Source organism: Macaca mulatta, chromosome 15, assembly GCF_049350105.2.
Source record: "Macaca mulatta isolate MMU2019108-1 chromosome 15, T2T-MMU8v2.0, whole genome shotgun sequence".
Lineage (NCBI taxonomy): Eukaryota > Metazoa > Chordata > Mammalia > Primates > Cercopithecidae > Macaca > Macaca mulatta.
Genome location: NC_133420.1, coordinates 16,694,989 through 16,716,858, shown reverse-complemented (window position 1 = coordinate 16,716,858; position 21,870 = coordinate 16,694,989). Strand labels below are relative to the sequence as shown.

At 47.0% G+C, this 21,870-nt stretch overlaps 1 protein-coding gene and 2 long non-coding RNA genes across 5 annotated transcripts in view; 1 reads left to right on the top strand and 2 right to left on the bottom strand.

Moving 5' to 3' along the window:
- Positions 1-21,870, top strand: part of ABL1 (ABL proto-oncogene 1, non-receptor tyrosine kinase) — a 185,216-nt gene that overhangs the window by 155,991 nt on the left and 7,355 nt on the right. For all 3 annotated transcript variants that reach the window (XR_013405373.1, XM_015116551.3, XM_015116552.3), the window contains exons 4-9: positions 4,193-4,465; positions 13,394-13,478; positions 14,116-14,293; positions 16,107-16,291; positions 19,970-20,122; positions 21,622-21,711. Coding sequence is in view for 2 of the 3 variants with exons in the window: in XM_015116551.3 (XP_014972037.3) it covers positions 4,193-4,465; positions 13,394-13,478; positions 14,116-14,293; positions 16,107-16,291; positions 19,970-20,122; positions 21,622-21,711 (964 nt within the window). In the remaining variant the exon portion in view is untranslated. The remainder of the gene's footprint in view (positions 1-4,192; positions 4,466-13,393; positions 13,479-14,115; positions 14,294-16,106; positions 16,292-19,969; positions 20,123-21,621; positions 21,712-21,870) is intronic.
- LOC144335015 (uncharacterized) lies at positions 832-3,032 on the bottom strand. Its single transcript, XR_013405395.1, has 2 exons — positions 2,977-3,032; positions 832-869 (listed from the first exon to the last, which is right to left on the bottom strand). It is a non-coding gene; the product is annotated as an uncharacterized LOC144335015 (long non-coding RNA).
- Positions 5,665-8,891, bottom strand: LOC144335027 (uncharacterized). Its single transcript, XR_013405407.1, has 2 exons — positions 6,906-8,891; positions 5,665-5,908 (listed from the first exon to the last, which is right to left on the bottom strand). It is a non-coding gene; the product is annotated as an uncharacterized LOC144335027 (long non-coding RNA).

Sequence of the window (21,870 nt, the reverse complement as noted above, 5' to 3'; positions counted from 1 at the left end):
CAAGGATTTCTTTCTGCTTCCTCCTTATTGGCTCTTATTTGCCTCTCTCCTCATGTTCTGAGCTTTTCAGCAGCCCTTGTGGCTCATCAGTCAGCCCAGGACCACCAGCTCGGGGCTCAGAGTTGGGGACTGGGAGTTATGAGCTGGACTCTTGAAGGGGCCAATACTAAACTGAGCCATTGCCATTTCCTAGGAGCCTAGACAGTCTCAGAACTCTTTGGATACCCTGGGATTTGATTGTCATTTTTCTGATACTTTCCCAAAGTTGTAACCCTCCATCGACATAGCAGAATTGAAGATTGATTTTTCTTCACCACCTCCTGCCTAAAGTTCTTAGTTCTGAATGTTTTTGTCCACACCTCATTGACTTCTGTGAGATGCCCCTGTCACGTTCCTCAATTCCTTCTAGTCCTTAATAGAGTCTTTCCTTTTCTTGAAAGAAATTTGCCCAGTTGACATTTGTTTTCATGGTCTGCTGAAGTGACAGATCCAGGGCCCTAAGCTTCAGCCGAGTGGCAGGAAGGGACCATTTACACAGCTTCTTGGATGTTTAAGGTTTACCCTCCCTGACAGTGGCTCAGCAGGCATAGGCCTCCTGGTGAAAAGCTGAGCACATGGCTCACCTATTCCAGTGAAGGAGCTTTGGACCGTTCTTTTGTACTGCAAGGCTTGCCTTCCTGCTGGTGTCTGAGCAGCTCTCGGGGGAACTTGCTTCCTGGCTGAGCAACCGGTAAACAATATGTCTGAGGTGGGACTCCTGGGCCCAAGGCAGCCAAAGGTTGCACAGTCTAAGCTCTGTTAGCCTGTCAGTGTGGCTGTCAGAAGAAACACTGTTTCTTTTTTTTGTTTGTTTGAGACAGAGCCTCACTCTGTCACGCAGGCTGGAGTGCAGTGGCATGATCTTGACTCACTGCAACCTCTGCCTCCCAGGTTCAAGCGATTCTCCTGCCTCAGCCTCTCAAGTAGCTGAGACTACAGGTACCCACCACCATGCCCGGCTAATTTTTGTATTTTTAGTAGAGATGGGGTTTCACCATGTCGGCCAGGCTGGTTTTGAACACCTGACCTCGTGATCTGCCCGCCTTGGCCTCCCAAAGTGCTGGGATTACAGGTACGAGCCACTGCTCCCAGCAAAACGCTGTTTCTAAGAGTTTCTTTGACAAGTCCTATCCTTCAGGTTCATGCATGATTAGGAAGAGGCAGCAGCCCTGGCTGAGCACCTGAGTGTTAATGGAACCAGATGCATAGCATAATGACATGGCATTCATGACACTGACTTTACTTTCTTCCCTGAACATGCCATGAATTCCTGATGATCACACAGTTCCCCAACAAATGCTGCTCAAAACCTAGAACTAATCAGGAGCAAGCACCAGCCTTGACTGTTAGTGGGACACGGGGAAGATGGCTGTGAACCGAATATGCAGTGCCTTTGAGGGAGAATGGTTTTAATATTTAGGAAGTATCAGTATGTAAGTTTTATGTTGAAAAATGAACTAAGTCACAAGGTCTGTAAATTTAATTATTGAAAAGGATAAAGTTGGGCCATTCAGTGAAACCTCCTGTAACTGAAATCTCTAACACAGTAGCCAATGGGGGAATCAAATGAGCCCAAGAAATTCTGCATAAACTAGGACTTAGGGGAGCCATTAGCATTCCACACTGGAGTGAAGGAACCAGATCCGCCAGTTGGGGAGCACTCCTTTGAGGCCTGTGCTTCCTGCTCCGACAGGAGAGAAGGATAATGAGACTTGCTCCCAGGTGCCCTGCCCTGGAGCCCAGCAGGCCACACGGGCTCTTTGACCCTGTACTGTGCCAGTGATTTCCAAGGTGGGAGTGGTGCTCTGATTCCAGGAATGTCTTGGAATGGCTTTTCTCACTTCTCTAGACTCCTTGGTAGGGAGCACACCATCAGCGGAGCTAACCTGAGAACAGGGGTTGGAGCACTTGCCACCTGCAGTGAAGTAATTGGACAGCTGACAGACTCTTCCAGAGGGTCAGGGATTGGGAGCTAACCCCAAGTCCCGCTCCGTTTTCTTTGTGTACAGCGCTTGTGTTGGTGACTAGTACTGAAGAGAGTATGTCGCTGTGTGAGTATGAAGCTAACGGCAGCCCTCAGCAGTGCCGACTTCCGCTCCCCGATGCATTCCTGTGCGCACGTTCGCGGGTCTGAGCGTGACTCATGGTCTGTCCCTAGAGCAGTTCACTCAGAGGCTTCTTCTCTTCCGTGCTCTCAAGAATAAAAGTGGGGCTGCCATGTCCTATAAAGTCTTGCCATTCAGAGGCCCTGTCTTGCAGAGGGATAAGCCAGTGTCCCCAGGCCACAGTCCTTACACTAGGAGCAAGTTCCTTGTCTTTCTGGACAAGTTTTGCGTTTCTCAGAATTTTATTTTAGTAAGATTGTTACCAAAAGATTGTAACCCCAAAGTGTGTGCCTGTGGCTTGCCTAAGTTTTTGGAATTCACTTGTGTTATCTCCCCAAGCAAAACAAAAGAAAGAGAAACCTTCCTATTGACAAATCCTTTTTACCTTCTTGAGGGTTGTCAGTGGGACTAATTTGCATATTTCTTAGCTACCTTCTTTTAAAAACATTTTTCTTATTTACTATTACAGACATACAGTAATGGTGCCTGACATAACCCACAGCCAAAGGCCTTGGCCTTGCTGCGTGTATTTCAGGCTTTTTCTTCCCTTTTCTTTTTTTTAAGTAATAAGATACTACAGTTGTAGTCGGGCGCACTGGCTCACGCCTGTAATCCCAGCACTTTGGGAGGCCGAGGCAGGCAGATCACGAGGTCAGGAGATTGAGACCATCCTGGCTAACACTGCGAAACCCTGTCTCTACTAAAATTACAAAAAATTAGCCGGGCGTGGTAGTGGGCATCTGTCGTCCCAGCTACTCAGGAGGCTGAGGCAGGAGAATCGCTTGAACCCGGGAGGCAGAGGTTGCAGTGGGCCGAGATCGTGCCATTGCACTCTAGCCTGGGCTACACGGCGAGACTCCATTTCAAAAAAAAAAAAAAAAAAAGTTATTACAGCTGAAGCCTGATCCTGTTCCCTTTTCTCCCTCACGTCCTAAGCATTACCACTGTCCCAAATCTGTTCCTTCTTCCCATGTCTTTGCAGTTTGGGCAAGTCTTCTGAACGCCTAGTCGTGATTTTAAGTCTTCTTTCCACCTTCAGTGAAGGGTGGCTGCCCTGAGCAAGCCAGTAGATTCAGTTATGTGTCTGGAGTCCAGATGTTTTATGTGGATTTTCATGTGGAATTGTTTTTGGTAAGGAAGTATTCCCTTGCCACACCAATGAAAAGAGAAGAAAACAGGTAGCTGGCACCCCCTGCATTGCTGCTTTCTGCCAGCCTGCTCCTTCTCCTTCCTCTCCATCTCTGTTGTGTCCAGATGCAAACTCTACATGGAGGGTTTGACCCTAGGTCCTCACCTGCTGTGGCTCTCACATGAGGACTGAATGCTCATGTGTTGTAAATCCTTCCTTTTGCTTCCTCGTGTTGGATGTGTTTAGTGGTTTTCATCTTCTGATCACTATTTCATTCTAGGTTTATCCCTTTTAAATTATAAATTAAATAAATTCTTTGCTTTTCCTACCAGCAACTACCCACCAAGTTCTACTGTGTGTTAATTTAATCAACAGTTGTTTATTGAGTACTTACTACATGTTGATTTCCTGTACTCAACATTGGAATGAAAACAGCTTAAGGCTCTGCTTTCATGAAGCTTCCATGCTATTAGGTGGAGACAGACAGTAATTAAGCAGATAAACAGGAAATTATGAGCTAGTGGTGGGTCCATTGCTGAGAAGTAAGACAGGTGGTAGGATGACCTGTGCCGCATGATGACTTTAGATTGGATGGTTGGGGAAGACTTCACGGACATTAAAACTGGCCGTGGAACGGGAAGCAAGAACTGGGCATGGAAGATGAGGGGTTGGGAGATTTCAGGCAGAGGGAGCAGCAGCAGGTACAGAGGCCCTGAGGCCCTTTATTGTGCCTTTCTGCTTGAGCAAGTAACTTAGAGCACTCATAGAGAAAGACAGCAGCAGTGGTCTTCTAAACACTCTGTCCTGTGTGGAGAGCTGCTTATGTGAGGTTTTGCTGTGCAGTAGCCAAACTGGCTCACATGAGCTCTTTGAGCTTGCTTGTCTCTGTGGGCTGAAGGCTGTTCCCCGTTTCCTTCAGCTCTACGTCTCCTCCGAGAGCCGCTTCAACACCCTGGCCGAGTTGGTTCATCATCATTCGACAGTGGCCGACGGGCTCATCACCACGCTCCATTATCCAGCCCCCAAGCGCAACAAGCCCACCGTCTACGGTGTGTCCCCCAACTACGACAAGTGGGAGATGGAACGCACGGACATCACCATGAAGCACAAGCTGGGCGGGGGCCAGTACGGGGAGGTGTACGAGGGTGTGTGGAAGAAATACAGCCTGACGGTGGCCGTGAAGACCTTGAAGGTAGGCTGGGACCGCCGGGGCCTCCCAGGGTACTTGGCGGGGGCAAGGTGTCTACTGGCATTAGGCGATGCATCTGCCCGGAAGCCTACCTCCCGCCTGCTGTCCGAGCGCTTCATTGGTGCCACAGAAATGACTTTTCCGTCTTACATCATCCTTGTGTCTTTGTAGGAGTGGAATCATTCTCATAGTCCGAGTGTGTTTCCACATATAGTGAGAGCTGACAAGCACGGAGGGGTTTTAGTGTAAAAAGATTAGTCATTTGGAGAAGTTTTCTCATTCTATGGCAAGATTCTTTTAAAGCCGTGGATTTCCATGCTGTTCGTGCGGCATGGAGATCACTTCCTACTGAGAGTTAAGGAGGAAAAAAAGATCTCTGAGTTTTGAAAGATTTAACCAAAATGCATTTGACTCTTCTGTGGATTTTTGTTGGCTGATTTGGAAGGCAGGTGCCCTGGGCATCCCCAGTGGGTTCCAATTCTGCAGCTGCCGAGACTCCTGCAGGCAGAGGTGGCAGTGCCCCCGCTAGAAAGGCGTCCAGGAAACTCGATTTTTACCAACTCAGATAGTCTGGTCTTTCTTGTTAACTGGGACTTTACCTCTCCACTAATGAATAGTGTTTGTAGTTTCCAGGCAGGTTTTTTTCTTCTTTTGAAGTTCTTTGAAACCCTTAGGACGCCAAGGGAAAGAAGTTTTCATTTTCAGCCCTCTGCGTTCTTCAAAATGTGTTCCAGGCTTTTTCCTGTGGCGAGGGTGTCCCCTAGTGTTGACTTACATTATTTCCACTTGTTTTAAATGAACTTTGATTACCTTGACCTGTGCACAGAAATCAACAGAGGGAGCCCCTTTTTAGAGCTATTAGAAAAGAACCGAAACATCCTCTGGGAAAAATAGAGCTTAATTTGTACACGTCTCAGAAGTCAGGTGCACACATTGAGACTGGTTGCAGCCACCTGCCTGCCTTTTAGGGACTGACTGACCTGATGCCTTCACCCAAAGACATAGTGAAATGGGAAGTATGATTTCTGGCTGGTATAAAGTGGCTGCTTTAGAGAAGAGATCACATTCTTTAGTCCTGGAAACCAAAGGTGGCTCCCTGATCTCTTGTTCAACTCGTGCCTGTCTTTGGGCAGGACTGGCACTGGGGTGGGGGCATGGTTTGGGTTACCTTAAGGACCCTGGATATTTCTCAGATAGGACTCTTTTCTTTTCTCTTTCTTTTTGAGACAGAGTCTTACTCTGTTGCCTGGGTTGGAGTGCAGTGGCATGATCTCAGCTCACTGCAACCTCTGCCCCCCAGGTTTAAGCAATTCTCCTTCCTCAGCCTCATGAGTAGCTGGGATTACAGGCACCTGCCACCACGCCCAGCTAATTTTTGTATTTTTAGTAGAGACGGGGTTTCACTCTGTTGGCCAGGCCAGTCTTGAACTCCTGACCTCAAGTGATCTGCCTACCGTGGCCTCCCAGAGTGCTGGGATTATAGGCATAAGCCACTACGCCCGGCCCTGGACTTTTTCTTAATTGAGTAAATATTTATCAAGTTCCTCATTTCTATTTGACGGTTCCTGGGCTCAACACTGGGATTAGAAAATGAATGGGACAGAGTTCTTCACCTGAGGCATGGCGTGGTCCAGGTAGTAGAAGCAAGAATTGCAGCGCAGCAGTTCTCGGGACACCACCAGGGAGTGAATAAAGGAGGGACTGGGGGGCTGTGCAGGTGCCCCCCAGCTCCTTGGGTTGCACAGGGTTGAAGAGCAGACCCAAAAAATGGGGCTTGACTGGGTCAGCAAACTGAGAAAGGCCTAGATTTCAGCACACTTTTACCAGGATTTGTAAAACGAAGGAAGGTTCAACGTGCAAAATACACTAGATTTCAACCAGTAAAGGCTTGTCTGAAAACTTCCAAGATCAGGTTGTACAACGTGACATTTGAGGAAATGCTACTTCAGTAGATGATGCTGTGGCATTGTTTTCTGAACAACTGAAGGACACTCCAGAGGAGGGTACCTATTGGAGACCAGTATGGTTTGGGGGGTGGGTTTCTTATATATCACTGAATCTAAAGTGGGTGCCTTTCAGACTGTGCTTTACTAATAATATGTTACTCTGCTTTTAATTATACTTCTAATAATTTTTCCCAAGAGCCTAATTAACTTACCATCTCACAGTTGGTAAAGAATTACAGGATGTCATTGCGTGGATTTCTGTGGGTATTCACCTGGAGTGGTATCTAATTAGGGAAAAGGCAGTATGTCCCTTTCTGGAGGTGTGTTAACTGAAAATACGGTACTAAGCAGCTGCTAAATAAATCAGCCCTCCTTCCTCCCGGCCATGCGCAGATGGCCCTGCAGTATGTTGCCTATTTGCCAAATAAGATTAGTGTAAATATTGGGCATTTACCTTTGCTATAGAAGCTGAAATTGCCGGGCACGGTGGCTTACACCTGTAATCCCAGCACTTTGGAAGGCCAAGGCTGGTGGATTGCTTGAGCCCAGGAGTTCAAGACCAGCCTGGGCAACATGACAAAACTCTGCCTGTACAAAAAATACCAAAAAAATTAGCCAAGCCTGGTGGTACGTCTGTAGTCTGAGCTACAGGCTAGGACTTGGGAGGCTGACATGGGAGGATTACCTGAGCCCGGGAGGTTGAGGCTGTAGTGAGCTGTCATAGCGCCACTGCATTCCTGTCTGGGCAGCAGAATGAGACTTGGCTCCAAAAAAAAAAAAAAAAAAAGCTGAAATCCTGGAGTGGATTCTAAATCATGGCAGCAGCTAACGTTCAGCTTTCATCGTGCCCTTACTGTGTGCCTGGCAGAGGCCTCTGTGCTTACTACACATTGCATCTCATTGAATCCTCACAACCTTAAGATCCTTCCAGGTTGAGCATCCTGAACCCTAAAATCCCAAATCCTAAATGCTCCCAAATCCAAAACTTTTTGAGCACCAGCATGCAGCTCAGAGGAAATGCATATTGGAACATTTCAGATTTTGGGTTTTCAAATTTGGGGTGTTCATCTGGTAATACAGTGCGGCAATCCCCAAATCTGCAAAGATCCGAGCTCTGAAACACTTGTAGTCCCAGGCCTTTCAGTTAAGGGACATTCACCCTGTATCAACATTTTAATGCTGAGAAAATGGAAGAGAGAGAGGTTAAGTGACTGACCTGGCATCACACAGCCAGAAGTGGCATCATCAGGATTTGAACCGGGGCACTCAACTCGAGAGCTCAGCTCTTCTTTTTTTTAAATTGAACCCAGGTTCTTATTTCTCGAACACCGTAAAAAATGTACATAAGCCACAGTTATGCCTTTAAAAAAAAAAATCACGTTTTCCCCCACCCTCCTCCCATCCAGTCTGTTTGTTTCCTATCGCTGGCTTCTCCAAGGACAGAGCCAGAGTCCTCCTTTGCCAGCAGGGGGAGCAAGGGCCTACTTTTAACCATGACTCCATAGTGAACAAGTAAAACAGCCTTGGGTCATGTACCTTTCAGGCAGAAGGAAGAGGGAAGAGAACAGGAAAAAAGGAGGACACTAGGCTGACCCCTGCAGATGGGAAACTGGAATTACAACAAAGGCTCATTGGGAACTGCACCCTTGAATTTTGACAGTATTGGGCAGGACATAGTCTTGCTATCTGTTAAAGGGAAGATGTGCTTAAGAAAACCAACAGTCAAGTGCAAGAAGCCCTAATTTTTTTGAGGTGGGGGATGGGGTCTCACTCTGTTGCCCAGCTGGCCTCCAACTCCTGGCTCAAGCAGTCCTCCCACCTCAGCCTCCTGAATAGCAGGGATCACAGACTTGTGCCACTGTGCCCAGCTATGAGCCAGCAATTTTTAAATGAGCTGTATTCGGAGTTTGTACATCAGTGTTGTTTTTTTTTTTTTTTTTCTGTGAATCAGTTCTCTAAGTAATAGAATTTGGAAAAGACCACTGGTGATTGAGCTGTGGCATTTAGCTTGACTCGTGAGCTAACTGACAAATTTACTAAACAGTGGAAAATAATATACAGCATGTATTTTTTTGAATAAGTTATCCCGCCCTCGAGTTCTGTGTCTTTCCTAAGTCCGCATATGTGACAGACAGATCTCTGTCTTCTGTTGTCCACATCATGTGTTTTGGCAGTTGTTCCTTATCGATACACATAAGGTTGTCTTGTTTTTATATGGATATATTTTAACATGTACCAACTTTCAGTGGGCCTTTGTCTTATTTCCAGTATTTTGCCCTCCTCTAAACAGCAGCACAGGGATTCCCCTCATTTGCATGTATGTTAAACTGTCCTGGTGGGTCAGCTTCCTGAAACTACCCGATCAGGGACCATGTGCATGTATGGCCTTGACCATACTGCCAGAGTACCTTCCAAGGAGTTTGTGTCATCAATTTGCACTCCCCAGTGGTGTTGAGAGAGTGCACGTTTCCTCCACCCAGCACAGTGTGTTTCGGTTTAATTTCTCCCAGGAAATGGGTGTCACTTGGGGAGCTCCAGAAAGAAGCCGAGAAGTAGGGCAGTCGTACACTTGGCAGTTGTACGCAGTGGCTCTCTGGCTGCACAAGGAGGGCCACGCATAGGGAGAGAGGCCATGCAGCTCAGAGCCTGCTGTTGCCAGGCTGCACTTACTCTTGAAAGACAGGCATTCCTTGCAGTGGGTTCTCCTCTGGCCAGGGAGATGAGTTCTGGGGGCTCCTCTGCGAGGTGGTCTCTCTTGGGCTTTCCTCTTGAGCTTCAAGTCCCACGTCTGGAGTATGAACTGCCTTCCTCAGTCTATCTCTGTCCAGTGTTTTGTTTTTGTTTTCGTTTTTGAGACGGAGTCTTGCCCTCTCGCCCAAGCTGGAGTACAGTGGCGCCATCTCAGCTCACTGCAAGCTCCGCCTCCCAGGTTCAAGCAATTCTCCTGCCTCGGCCTCCCAAGTAGCTGGGACTACAGGTGCATGTCACCACGCCTGGCTAATTTTTTGTACTTTTAGTAGAGGTGAGGTTTCACTGTGTTAGCCAGGATGGTCTCGATCTCCTGACCTCGTGATCCGCCCTGCTTGGCCTCCCAGAGTGCTGGGATTACAGGCGTGAGCCACGGCACCCGGCAGTCTCTTCAGTGTTTTTAGCCATGTTGATCCTGATTCATCTGATGGGTGAAGGAATATTGGAAATAGGGATAATCCCTGTGGTGTTTCACTGTGCCTGTAACCTCTCTCACCTAGCATTTGGTTAACCAGAAACAGATGTGGAAACTGATCTATCAGTAGATAATGGCCCTGCTCAGGGAGAGGGATCCCTGCTGAGAGCGAGACATTGAGAGTCTGCTACACAGAAACTGCTGGAAGGCCAAGCCATTTCTTTCTTTTTTTTTTTTCCCCAGACACAGTTTCACCCAGTTGCTCAGGTTGGAGTGCAGTGGCGTGATCTCGGTTCCTTGCAACGTCCTCCCGGGTTCAAGCAATTCTCCTGCCCGAGCCTCCCCAGTAGCTGGCATTACAGGCTCCTGCCACCACACCCAGCTTATTTTTGCATTTTTAGTAGAGACGTGGTTTCACCATGTGGCCAGGCTGGTCTCAAACTCCTGGCCTCAAGTGATCTGCCTGCCTTGGCCTCCCAGAGAGGCCAAGCCATTTCTAAAAACAGTGCTCTTTTTCATGCTGTAGAATACCTATGCTTGAGGGTGAGCAAAAAGGAGGAAACTGATTAGAAAATACCTGTGAGGGCTGGGCGTGGAGGCTCACACCTGTAATCCCAGCACTCTGGGAGGCCGAGGCGGGCGAATCACAAGGTCAGGAGATCAAGACCATCTTGGCTAACATGGTGAAAACCCGTCTCTACTAAAAATACAAAAAAAATTAGCTGGGTGTGGTGGTGGGCACCTGTAGTCCCAGCTACAGGGGAGGCTAAGGCAGGAGAATGATGTGAATCCAGCAGGTGGAGCTTGCAGTGAGCTGAGATTGTGCCACTGCCCTCCAGTCTGGGCCAGAGTGAGACTCCATCGCAAAAAAAAAAAGAGAAATACCTGTGAGATGTTGAGTCTAGGAGAATGCATCTGTGAGAAGACAAACAACCCTAATATTCATTAAAGAACCAGCCTTTTGTTTTCTATGAGCTGTCTGTTCTGTCTACTCAGGAATAGAGATAAACTGCCTTACTAGTAATAAAAGCAAGCACCGCTGAGTGAGTCCTGGCCGCATTCCAGGAACTGCTCTTGGCACTCTGTGCACAAGGGAGATACTGACATTCTCTCTGTTGTGCAGATGAGAAAACAGACTCAGAGGGGTTGAGTAACTTACCGTGGTCACACAGCAGCAGAGCGAAGTCAGTATAATTCACAAGTCATTCTCTTAACCACTCTGCTGGACCACCCAGAATGTTCATTTGCATCTGAGCCAGCCCAGTCAGTCCATGCAAAGAGAGGCCAGTTGACTCATCTCCCTCCCTAACAAATACAGAAGAGAGCAGGCTGAAAATTCATAGCTTTCACTCAAAGTGTTTCCTTCACCCTCATTCATCCAAGTTAGTTTTATTTTACTATATAAAGAGAATTCTCTTCAACAAAACGATAGGAAATTTTTTAATGAAAGTAAAGGAATGTCACAGAATTGCATCAGGATATTTCCAGTTTAACACAACTACAAACGTAGGCTGTTTTGTTGTTGTTGTTGTTTTGGTTTTCTATTTTGAGGTGAAGTCTCACTCTGTCCCGCACGCTGAAGTGCAGTGGTGCAATCTCAGCTCACTGCAACCTCATCCTCCCGAATTCAAGTGATTCCCCTGCCTCAGCCTCCCAAGTAGCATGCGCCACCATGCCTGGTTAATTTTTTTATTTTTAGTAGAGATGGGGTTTCAACATGTTGGCCAGGTTGGTTCTGAACTCAGGTGATCCACCTTGGCCTCCCAAAGTGTTGAGATTATAGGTGTGAGCCACTGCACGCGGCTGCTGCTGTTAATAGTTAAAATTATAAATTGAACAAGGTCTGATTCCAGCAGGGGGAGACAAATTCACATTGATTTTTCTGTAAGAAAAGGAATTATTTGTACTTTCCTCCCGTGTGTGTTTTTGTGTATGTAAGAGAGAAAAGAGAGACAGATGAGAAGAGGGCTGCCTTTGAAAGCCATGTTCCTTTTGCATGTACATGCCTGTCAAGATTATTACTTGGTCTTTTAGAAGAGGGTCAGTAGCTATAAAAGCAAATGATACTTATGAAATGATTTCATTGTGTGTGGTTTATTATGTGGTCTTCAAAAAAGAAAAACCCCACTTGTTTAGAAAGCTTCCTTTGAGAGCTACTTTGTAACCATATTGTTGATCAAGCAAGATTCTTAAAACCCCAGTCCTGTACATGAGCAGCATTGAATCCCCGGATGCTGGCAGGCATTCGCTGTCCAGCCTTTGACATTAGCATGTCACCCTGGTAAATCAAAGCACTCCATGCCAAAAACAGCATGGTCTGCTGAGCATGTTACGGAGCAGAGAGGGCTCAGAAGAATTAAACGGCCAATGGGGTGGCGGCAGGGGTGAGCTCTTTCCCCCTCGGACAGCTTGGCACAGTGACTACCAACGAGGTTTAATTGACATTAAGAGCAGCTCACCATTTTTAAAGAGCAATAAATTGTTTCCAAGTTTCAGCCTCTCAGAGCCCTGAGCTAAGAGATAATGGGCTGACACATAGCCTCATTGGTCACGCTTCACTTGTAAACAGGATTGGCCAAAGCAAGAAGGCTGTAAGTAAAGGTTGGCCCGTCCTCTGGAAGCTTCCTCCACAGCAGGGTGGGGAACTGGGGCAGCCACAGCAAGTAGGACCGTCAGGACACTGTGTTATCCCAAAGGGGCCAGAACATATAAGGTTCTACGTTTAACAGAAAGTTGATCCAGCCTTCCTCTTTGGGTGCCTAATTTTTAAGCCATTCACTCTGTTTCACTGCACAGTCTTTCTCTCCAAACTCTGTTGAAACTTGGAGGCATCTCGCTTCCTCTCTTGGCCTTTGTAGCCAGGTTTTCGCAGCAAACAGACCATATCATTTAACACCCACCTGCTTCTTGTTCTGATGGTTGGCTCAGTGGACAGTAGCATTTTTTAAGTCAAAAAGAGGCTTAGTGATGTAGGCCAAGGTCAAGGCTCTGTGTGATGGGCTCTCCCCAGGGCTCAGTGCCACGGCACTTCAGACTTGACCCCAGACTGAAAAGATGAGAGGAGCTGTAGAAGTCACGGCCTGTCTGTGCTGGGCCCATGCTCCTATCTTTTTCTCCCCCTTGGCATTTAGATACTGTGGACTTGTTAAAATGTGACATGTACTGATGATCGTTGTGAATTTGTTGGTAGGGGAGCTGCTGGTGAGGATGATTTTAGACTTTGAGTAATTGACCTGACAGACAGGGATGACTGCTTCATTAAGAGCCCACCACCACGTGCCAGAACAGTTCAACATCCTCTGTTGCTACCATACTTCGAGACTTCGTTCTTTGTGATGCAATATCTCTTTCTTGTCATCAGGGTCTCTTCCCTTAAATCAGGTGCATTTCAGATTCTTCAGGTGATGTTTTTTAGGGTGAGTGTGTTAGCACCCCTTGGAAACCAGATTCCCCAGGGAAAGAGTGCCACATCTGTGGTGTTTGCCTGTATAGCTCTCCCACGCCACCACAAACTCCAAGAGGTGGGGAAGCACATGTGGCCTGCCTAGCAGGCACCAGAAGCAGGTTGTCTGTACATGCAAGCCAGCTTTGCCCTGTTGCCCTGGGGGAGAATTAAAAAGTTTGTCCCCAAAGGGGAAAATTCTTTGTGCCATCAGGTTGCTGTTCAGCTGTCATGGAACCTGTCTGCAACAATGTGGCTGTCACAAAAGGCAGCCCAGGACAAGTGTGCGCTGAAGCTCCATTTTGCGTTAACCATTCCAGTACTTACCCACTGAAAAGCACTTCCTGAAATAATTTCACCCTCGTTTTTTCCTTCTGCAGGAGGACACCATGGAGGTGGAAGAGTTCTTGAAAGAAGCTGCAGTCATGAAAGAGATCAAACACCCTAACCTGGTGCAGCTCCTTGGTGAGTAAGCTTGGGGCTGTGAAGAGAGGGTCTCACACCACACCTCCAGGGTGACACAGGTGCTGGAGAAGAAGCACAGGTGGCTCACTGCATGAAACTCACTGGAACGCTTGAGCTCTGCTGACGTTCAGCCGCCAGTAAAATGAGGCCTGTATGGGATGGGTGTGTGCGTGTGTGCACGTACGCACATGTATGTATGAGAGAGAGAATGTGATTATTTTAAGTGGATACCTAAAAGCAGTCAAATGCAAATCTGAAATTAGTTTCTGAAACTTTCCAGAGTTTTCTCACTGAAGTGATTCTGTGAGTAGACATATAACCATCAGATATAACCATTTGGGGCTAAACTGATGGTGGTGAAGATCATTTGAGGTAGGGCCAGGTCTGCTTCTGAATTCTGTGGCAGCCTCTCCCTGTGTAAATTCAAGTTCACTGGCTCGAGAAGAAGAAAAGAGGCTGGCCATGTCCCTCCCACATGAGCCCAGTCTCAGGACACAGGTGCTTGGGACCATGTTGGAAGTTGGGCCCAGGACTTAGAAACAGAGTCAGTATCCTTCAGAAGGCTTTTTCTTTAGACAGTTGTTTGTTCAGTCGGGAGTGGAGCCACGTGCTGAAGTCCTTGGTATCTTGTTGGCAGGGGTCTGCACCCGGGAGCCCCCGTTCTATATCATCACCGAATTCATGACCTACGGGAACCTGCTGGACTACCTGAGGGAGTGCAACCGGCAGGAGGTGAACGCCGTGGTGCTACTGTACATGGCCACTCAGATCTCGTCAGCCATGGAGTACCTGGAGAAGAAAAACTTCATCCACAGGTAGGGGCCTGGCCAGGCAGCCTGTACCATGGAGTCGCAGGGCGTGGAGCCGGGCAGCCTTTTACAAAAAGCCCCAGCCTTGGAGGTCTCAGGATACAGCTTCTAACCTCAGTGCTGGCAACACATTGAACCTTGGAACAAAGGCAAACACTAGGCTCCTGGCAAAGCCAGCTTTGGGCATGTGTCCAGGGCTAAATTCAGCCAGGCCTAGACCTGGACCAGTGGAGCAGCTAATCCCCGGAGTAAGAAATATTTCATTTTTGAACCATTTTGGGCTAAGTGGAATATTAAATGAAGTTCATAAAAGGCGTCCTTCCTAATAATCACAGCCCCTCTGAAAGAGAGTGCTCATTGTTCCTCCGCGGCCAGCGTCCATCAGTAATGGCCTCTTCCTGGGAGCTGCTGGCATTGCTTTTACACAAACTCATGGGAACAACCAATACATGGCTTTTGTTTTTTAGTGTGTGTGGTTTTTTTTTCCTGCTTTCTCTTTATTATCTTTTCATTCTCCACTTGCTGTCCTCGGGTTCAGGGATGTTTCCACAATTGTCAGAATTGTATATATGGAGGTCTAAATTAAGCGTCTTTGCTGTTTTAAACCCTGAAGTGTTTTGACCTTCAAATGTGCCACAATTATCTCGGTCTTCAAATTCTTTGCTAGTGGAAATGGCTTCCTAGCAAAGCGACAGCCTGTGCAGGACAGTGCCTGATGGGCTTTGCTGACGTCTTTTATATGAGATGTTCTCCACACCACCACTGTGACCTTTCCTTCCCAATTAGCTCAAGTATGAAACCTCTACATGAGATTTCATAGCAAGGAATAAGGGTAGCATGTGTGAAATGCTGGCAGCTCCTTGTAAGACAGATTTTCTATGCTCCACGAGAGCCTGATCCAGATACCCCTGGCTTTCAGGAAAGTGAACCCTCTGATGCTGCAAATTGAGATTGCTTGACTTCTGGTTTGCTTGGCACGGCCAGGTCTGTTCCTTCTTCATTCAAGCGAACTTAAAATGCTTTACCAAAATCCTCTTAGGCACAACTCTTCTGTATTTAATTTCACTCTCGTTGCTGACGATCAGGCTATCTCGTGCACCATCGCCTCAAGCTGCTGCCTCCTGTCATTCCCCTCTTCCCGCTTGCCTTGTGATTTCATGGTTAATGTTCATGAACCAAAGATTAGATTCCTACCTCCCTGGGAGAATCAGGAAGTGAGAGGAAACAGATTATACAGGAGAGTGTTTTTAGGATACATTTGGGTACACATCAGGAAGAAAGAGGGAAGTAGGAAACACAGTTTGGGTAAAGAATGTCATGGGCTTTGTTTTATTTTGTCCCATCACAAGTGGAGATGCACTCTGATAAAAGTTTCTTGCAATCAAAGACTGGGCTAAGTGTTTGTCTCTGTGCCTGGCATAGAGTAGCAATAACTGCACTTAATATTCTCGACACATCAATCAAAGCATTTAGCATATTAATTAATTACACTCACAGCAGCCCTAAGAGGTGGGTGCCATTATTATCGTCTTCATTTTACGGATGAGGTAACTGAGTCCCAAGGTAATTAACTTGCTCCAGGTCATGGGGCCGGGGAGCCCGCTCCCAGCACCAGCCTCTCGCGATGTTGGGATCTATCTCAAGGTGTGTTTGCTGAGAGGCTGGCACTGTGTTAATTGCAGTGGGCATTAATACAAATTTCCAGGGCACTGGACTCAATCTTCCCATTGTCAGCATTGCAGCTTCGCTCAACAGTGGTGGATTTGTGAAGTGGAAAGTTGGCCAGGAGCTCTCATGGGTGAACATTTTTCTTTCTTAGAGATCTTGCTGCCCGAAACTGCCTGGTAGGGGAGAACCACTTGGTGAAGGTAGCTGATTTTGGCCTGAGCAGGTTGATGACAGGGGACACCTACACAGCCCATGCCGGAGCCAAGTTCCCCATCAAATGGACTGCACCCGAGAGCCTGGCCTACAACAAGTTCTCCATCAAGTCCGACGTCTGGGGTAAGGGTTGCTGCTGCACTGAAGTGGTCCTTCCTGGCTACGGGAGGGTTTTTTTTTGGTTTTTTTTTTTTTCTGCCTCTTTCTTGCTCTTCCCTTTTTTTTCCCCTTTTTTTCTTGCTCTTCCTTTCTTTTTGTTTTTTTGAGAGGGAGTCTCACTCTGTCACCCAGGCTGGAGTGCAGTGGTACAATCTTGGCTCAGTGCAGCCTCTGCCTCCCAGGTTCAAGCAATTCTCCTGCCTCAGTGTCTTGAGTAGCTGGGATTATAGGCGCCCGTCACCATGCCCAGCTAATTTTTGGTATTTTTAGTAGAGATGGGGTTTCACCATGTTGGCCAGGCTGGTCTAGAACTCCTGACCTCAGGTGATCCACCTGCCTTGGCCTCCCAAAGTGCTGGGATTACAGGTGTGAGCCACTGCACCCAGCCACCTTTTTTTTTTTTTTTTAAAACCTTTGGCCTGAGGTCCAAATATGGTGCACAGTGTATCTGCTGATTTGTCTGTTAAAACAGTGTCCTCTGTGAGCCCCCTCCATGTCTTTATTTCCCTTGCTGTTTGTTTATTGAAGAAATCATCATTTGTTCCGCAGAGTTTCTTACGTTCTGAGTTTTGCCCATTGTCTCCAATGGTGTGATTTAATGTTCCTCTGGCTTCCATATTCCTAGTTAAGGGTGGCTGAATCTGGACAGCCTCATCACATTCAGGTTTGACTGTTTTTCTTTTAGTAAGAGTGGATCAGAAGAGATGGTGTGCCCTTCCATCAGTAGACATAAAATGCTTGATTTTCTTTCTTTTTGTTTTTGTTTTTGTTTTGTTTTGTTTTTTTGAGACGGAGTTTCGCTCTTGTTGCCCAGGCTGGAGTATAGTAGCACAATCTCGGCTCGCTGCAACCTCTGCCTTCCGGTTTCAAGTGATTCTCCTGCCTCAGCCTCCTGAGTAGCTGGGATTACAGGTGCCTGCCACCACCCCTGACTAATTTTTGCATTTTTAGTAGAGGCAGGGGTTTTACCATGTTGGCCAGGATGGTCTCGAACTCCTGACCTCGTGATCTGCCCACCTCGGTCTCCCAGAGTGCTGGGATACAGCTGTGAGCCACTGCGCCCGGCCCCAAAATGCTTGATTTTCTATCTTTTTAAAATTTTTTTGAGTAATTTTTAGCAGTTATTGATATACAGTGCCTAGATCCAATAGTTTACTAGGTGTTGCCAGATGGGAATTCTCTAATTCTGTCATTCCTATTCAGTTGTTAGTGGAATACTTGTATGAGGAGAAACAGTTCCTCATCTCTTTGGTTACTCAGTGGTACAGTTCATATAGGAAGAGCAGGATCAATTCTTGCTTCTTTGGTTTTATTTACCAGTTCTTTTTTTTTTTTTTTGAGATGGAGTCTCGCTCTGTCGCCCAGGCTGGAGTGCAGTGGCCGGATCTCAGCTCACTGCAAGCTCCGCATCCCGGGTTTACGCCATTCTCCTGCCTCAGCCTCCCAAGTAGCTGGGACTACAGGTGCCCGCCACCTCGCCCGGCTAGTTTTTTGTATTTTTTAGTAGAGATGGGGTTTCACCGTGTTAGCCAGGATGGTCTCGATCTGACCTCGTGATCCGCCCGTCTTGGCCTCCCAAAGTGTTGGGATTACAGGCTTGAGCCACCGCGCCCGGCCTTTTACCAGTTCTTTTTTTTTTTTTTTTTGAGGCGAAGTCTCGCTCTGTCGCCCAGGCTGGAGTGCAGTGGCCGGATCTCAGCTCACTGCAAGCTCCGCCTCCCGGGTTCTCGCCATTCTCCTGCCTCAGCCTCCCAAGTAGCTGGGACTACAGGCGCCGCCACCACGCCCGGCTAATTTTTTGTATTTTTAGTAGAGACGGGTTTCACTGTGTTAGCCAGGATGGTCTCGATCTCCTGACCTCGTGATCCGCCCGTCTCGGCCTCCCAAAGTGCTGGGATTACAGGCTTGAGCCACCGCGCCCGGCCTACCAGTTCTTAAAATAACAAATTAGTTTCTTTTTTTTGGAGACAGTCTTGCTTTGTCACACAGGCTGTAGCGTGATCTCAGCTCACTGCAACCTCCGCCTCCTGTGTTTCAAGCAATTCTTCTGCCTTAGTCTCCCAAGTAACTGGGATTGCAGGTGCCTGCCACCACTCCAGGCTAATTTTTTTTGTATTTTTAGTAAAGATGGGGCTTCACCATGTTGCCCAGGCTGGTCCTGAACTTCTGAGCTCAGACAATCTGCCCACCTTGGCCTCCCAAAGTGCTGGGATTATAGGCATGAGCCACCATGCCCTGCCACAGGTTAGTTTTTTTTTTGTTTTGTTTTGTTTTGTTTTGTTTTTTTGAGATGATGTCTCCCTCTGTCGCCCAGGCGGGAGTGCAGTGGTGCGATCTCAGCTCACTGCAAGCTCCGCCTCCAGGGTTCACGCCATTCTCCTGCCTCAGCCTCCCGAGTAGCTGAGACTACAGGCGCCCACCACCGCGCCCGGCTAAATTTTTTTTGTATTTTTAGTAGAGATGGGGTTTCACCGCATTAGCCAGGATGGTCTCAATCTCCTGACCTCGTGATCTGCCCGCCTCGGCCTCCCAAAGTGCACAAGTTAGTTTCTTAATACCCTTCAGTGGTGGCCAATTAGGTTTTTGTTGTTGTCATTTGTGGTATTATTATGAACTCTCAGATTTATATATATTTGATGTGTTTCAATCCACTGTGGTTATTTTCCCTGTTGATACTCAGATTGTCTCATCTTGGCCAGTGGGAACTTCACATTAGCTCCTAGTCATTTTGACATTACCTGTGTAGTTTTCTGTGATATCCATGCCCTCAAATGACAAGATTATTGCAGGTTCATTCTGTGCCCCAGGCCTGAATCACCCGTTTCTCCAAGGAATCTTACCCTTTAATGGGAAATGGAATTTCAAGGCAATAATCTGAGATTTCAAAACATTCGAAGATTTTGTAAGATTTTTATGAAATGTTTAGAGTTAGAAGGGGCTTTGGAGATAGTCTTGTGCACCCGGAAAGCAGTGGTGGCCAGTTAGGCACAGAGCTGGTTGGTCACAGAGCTATGAGTTAACATGGCCGGCTGACTTCCAGTGCCAGTTTCCTTCTACCACATATCCCGGCAAGATGGTCACATTACCTAAAATACCCCACAGGGTCTGATAACTCATCTTCTGCCCTCCTCCAGCATGTTTGTCTGTGGGGTAAGTTTACTGAGTCTTGTTCTGTCCTGGTGTTTTTTTTGTTTTGTTTTGTTTTTTTTTGAGACAGAGTCTTGCTCTTGTCGCCCAGGCTGGAGCAATCTCGGCTCACTGCAACCTCTGCCTCCCAGATTCAAGCAATTCTCCTGCCTCAGCCTCCGAAGTAGCCAGGACGACTGCTGTGCACCAACACACCTGGCTAATTTTGTATTTTTAGTAGAGATGGGGTTTTGCCATGTTGGCCAGGGTGATCTTGAACTCCTGACCTCAAACGATCCTCCCACCCCAGCCTCCCAAAGTGCTGGGATTACAGGCGTGAGCAACTGCACCCGGCCTTGTCCTGGTCTTCTGATGATAAAGAGTCTGGTAAAATGTCAGAGCCTGGGCTGCTGCTGGGGCCATCCCTTCTGAGGTCTGCTGCAGATGTAACCGATTTTAAATGTAGTGTAGTGAAATGCTACACATCTTGAACAGCCTCTTTCGGTTTTCTTTCAGCATTTGGAGTATTGCTTTGGGAAATTGCTACCTATGGCATGTCCCCTTACCCGGGAATTGACCTGTCCCAGGTGTATGAGCTGCTGGAGAAGGACTACCGCATGGAGCGCCCAGAAGGCTGCCCAGAGAAGGTCTATGAACTCATGCGAGCATGTAAGCCTTCCTCAGCCTGTTCTCACAAGTATATGTGGGCATTCCAGGAAATTCCAACTATGCAGGAGTGTGTACACAAAGTTGAAAGTTTTTCCATGAGCTCTCTCCATTCCAGTTCTTCAGAAGCAGCTAATGTAGCCATTTGATACCTATTGATCTTTATTTACAGATAGATAGTATGTGCATGACTTGTCTTTTAAAGCAAAAATGGTATTGATAGTTACCAAACCTGGGTGTATTCCTAAATACAGATTCCTGGGTCCTACCTTCAGACCTTCTGCTATAGTAGCTAAGCTCACGAGGTGATTTTTTTTTTTTTTTTTTTTGAGACGGAGTTTCAACGCTCTTGTTGCCTAGGCTGGAGTGCAATGGCACAATCTTGGCTCACTTCAACCTCCACCTCCCTGGTTCAAGCGATTCTCCTGCCTCAGCCTCCCGAGTAGCTGGGATTACAGGCATGCGCCACCACGCCTGGCTAATTTCGTATTTTTAGTAGAGTTGGGGTTTCTCCATGTTGGTCAGGCTGGTCTCCAACTCCCGACCTCAGGTGATCCGCCCGCCTCAGCCTCTCAAAGTGCTGGGATTACAGGCGTGAGCCACTGCACCCGGCCGTGAGGTAATTTTTATCCAGTCGTTTTTTTCTAATTCCATATATGTTATCTGTACTGTGCACACACAGGATGTTTTCATATATCTTAGAAGGTATTTATACGGCCATTTCTTACACTGTTTTCCCACATGTCCATGTATTCAGATCTCTCCCTCTCCCCACCTCTTATTTATATGTAGCTGCCTAGCACTCCATTAAATGATTTCACTCATTCATCCGGTCCTCTTTTGATGTGCATTGGTTGTTTTACACATTTGTTTGATTTTTGCCATTATAAACAAAGCAGAAACAAATACTCATGTACACGAATCTCTGGGCACTTTGGCTGGTATTTCTAAAAGTTGAACTGTTGATTCAAAGAACTACGTGGATTTTAAATTTTGATAAATTTTACCAAACTGTTAAAAAAGGTTATGCCATTGTATACTCCAATTAGATGGGTATGGGAGTGACTGCTCCTGGTCCCCAGTACTAGGCTTTTTTAGTCTGTTTAGTCCTCATGTTAGTCTCATTTTCGTGAGAATTTCTTTACTTCAGACTTTGATAACCATGAAGAAAGAATGAGATAGGTGAGCTGTTTAAAACGGCTTAGTAATTTTCTACACCTACTAGAGTGGGGCTGGGAAAAATATATTTGTAAATGCAGCTCTTGCTGTCACTGTCTCTCTGGGGTTTTACAATCCATATTCTTGCCAGCATCTAATGTCTTTTCAGACTCTTAATGTCTATAATAGGACATGATGACATTTGTCATTTTAACTTGTTGCAGCAAAAGATGGTTAGCAGGATTGGAATGCTACTTTCATTCTAGACTTTTCCTTGAACACTGCTAGCCCTGTATTGCTAGCCAGATCTCATGGATGATCTCACTTGGGTTTCATCTGTCCAGGTTGGCAGTGGAATCCCTCTGACCGGCCCTCCTTTGCTGAAATCCACCAAGCCTTTGAAACCATGTTCCAGGAATCCAGTATCTCAGACGGTAAAGTACCCATCCCGGGGTACCTGCAGTGGAGTGAAAGGGTGGCCATGGGGTACTGCAGCCTGGGTCATTCGGTTCACTTCCTGGTGGAAGTTCACAGACCAGCCTGTCCTGAGACCAGAAAGCTGGGCAGAGGCGTGGAGTGTTTTGCTCTCTTGT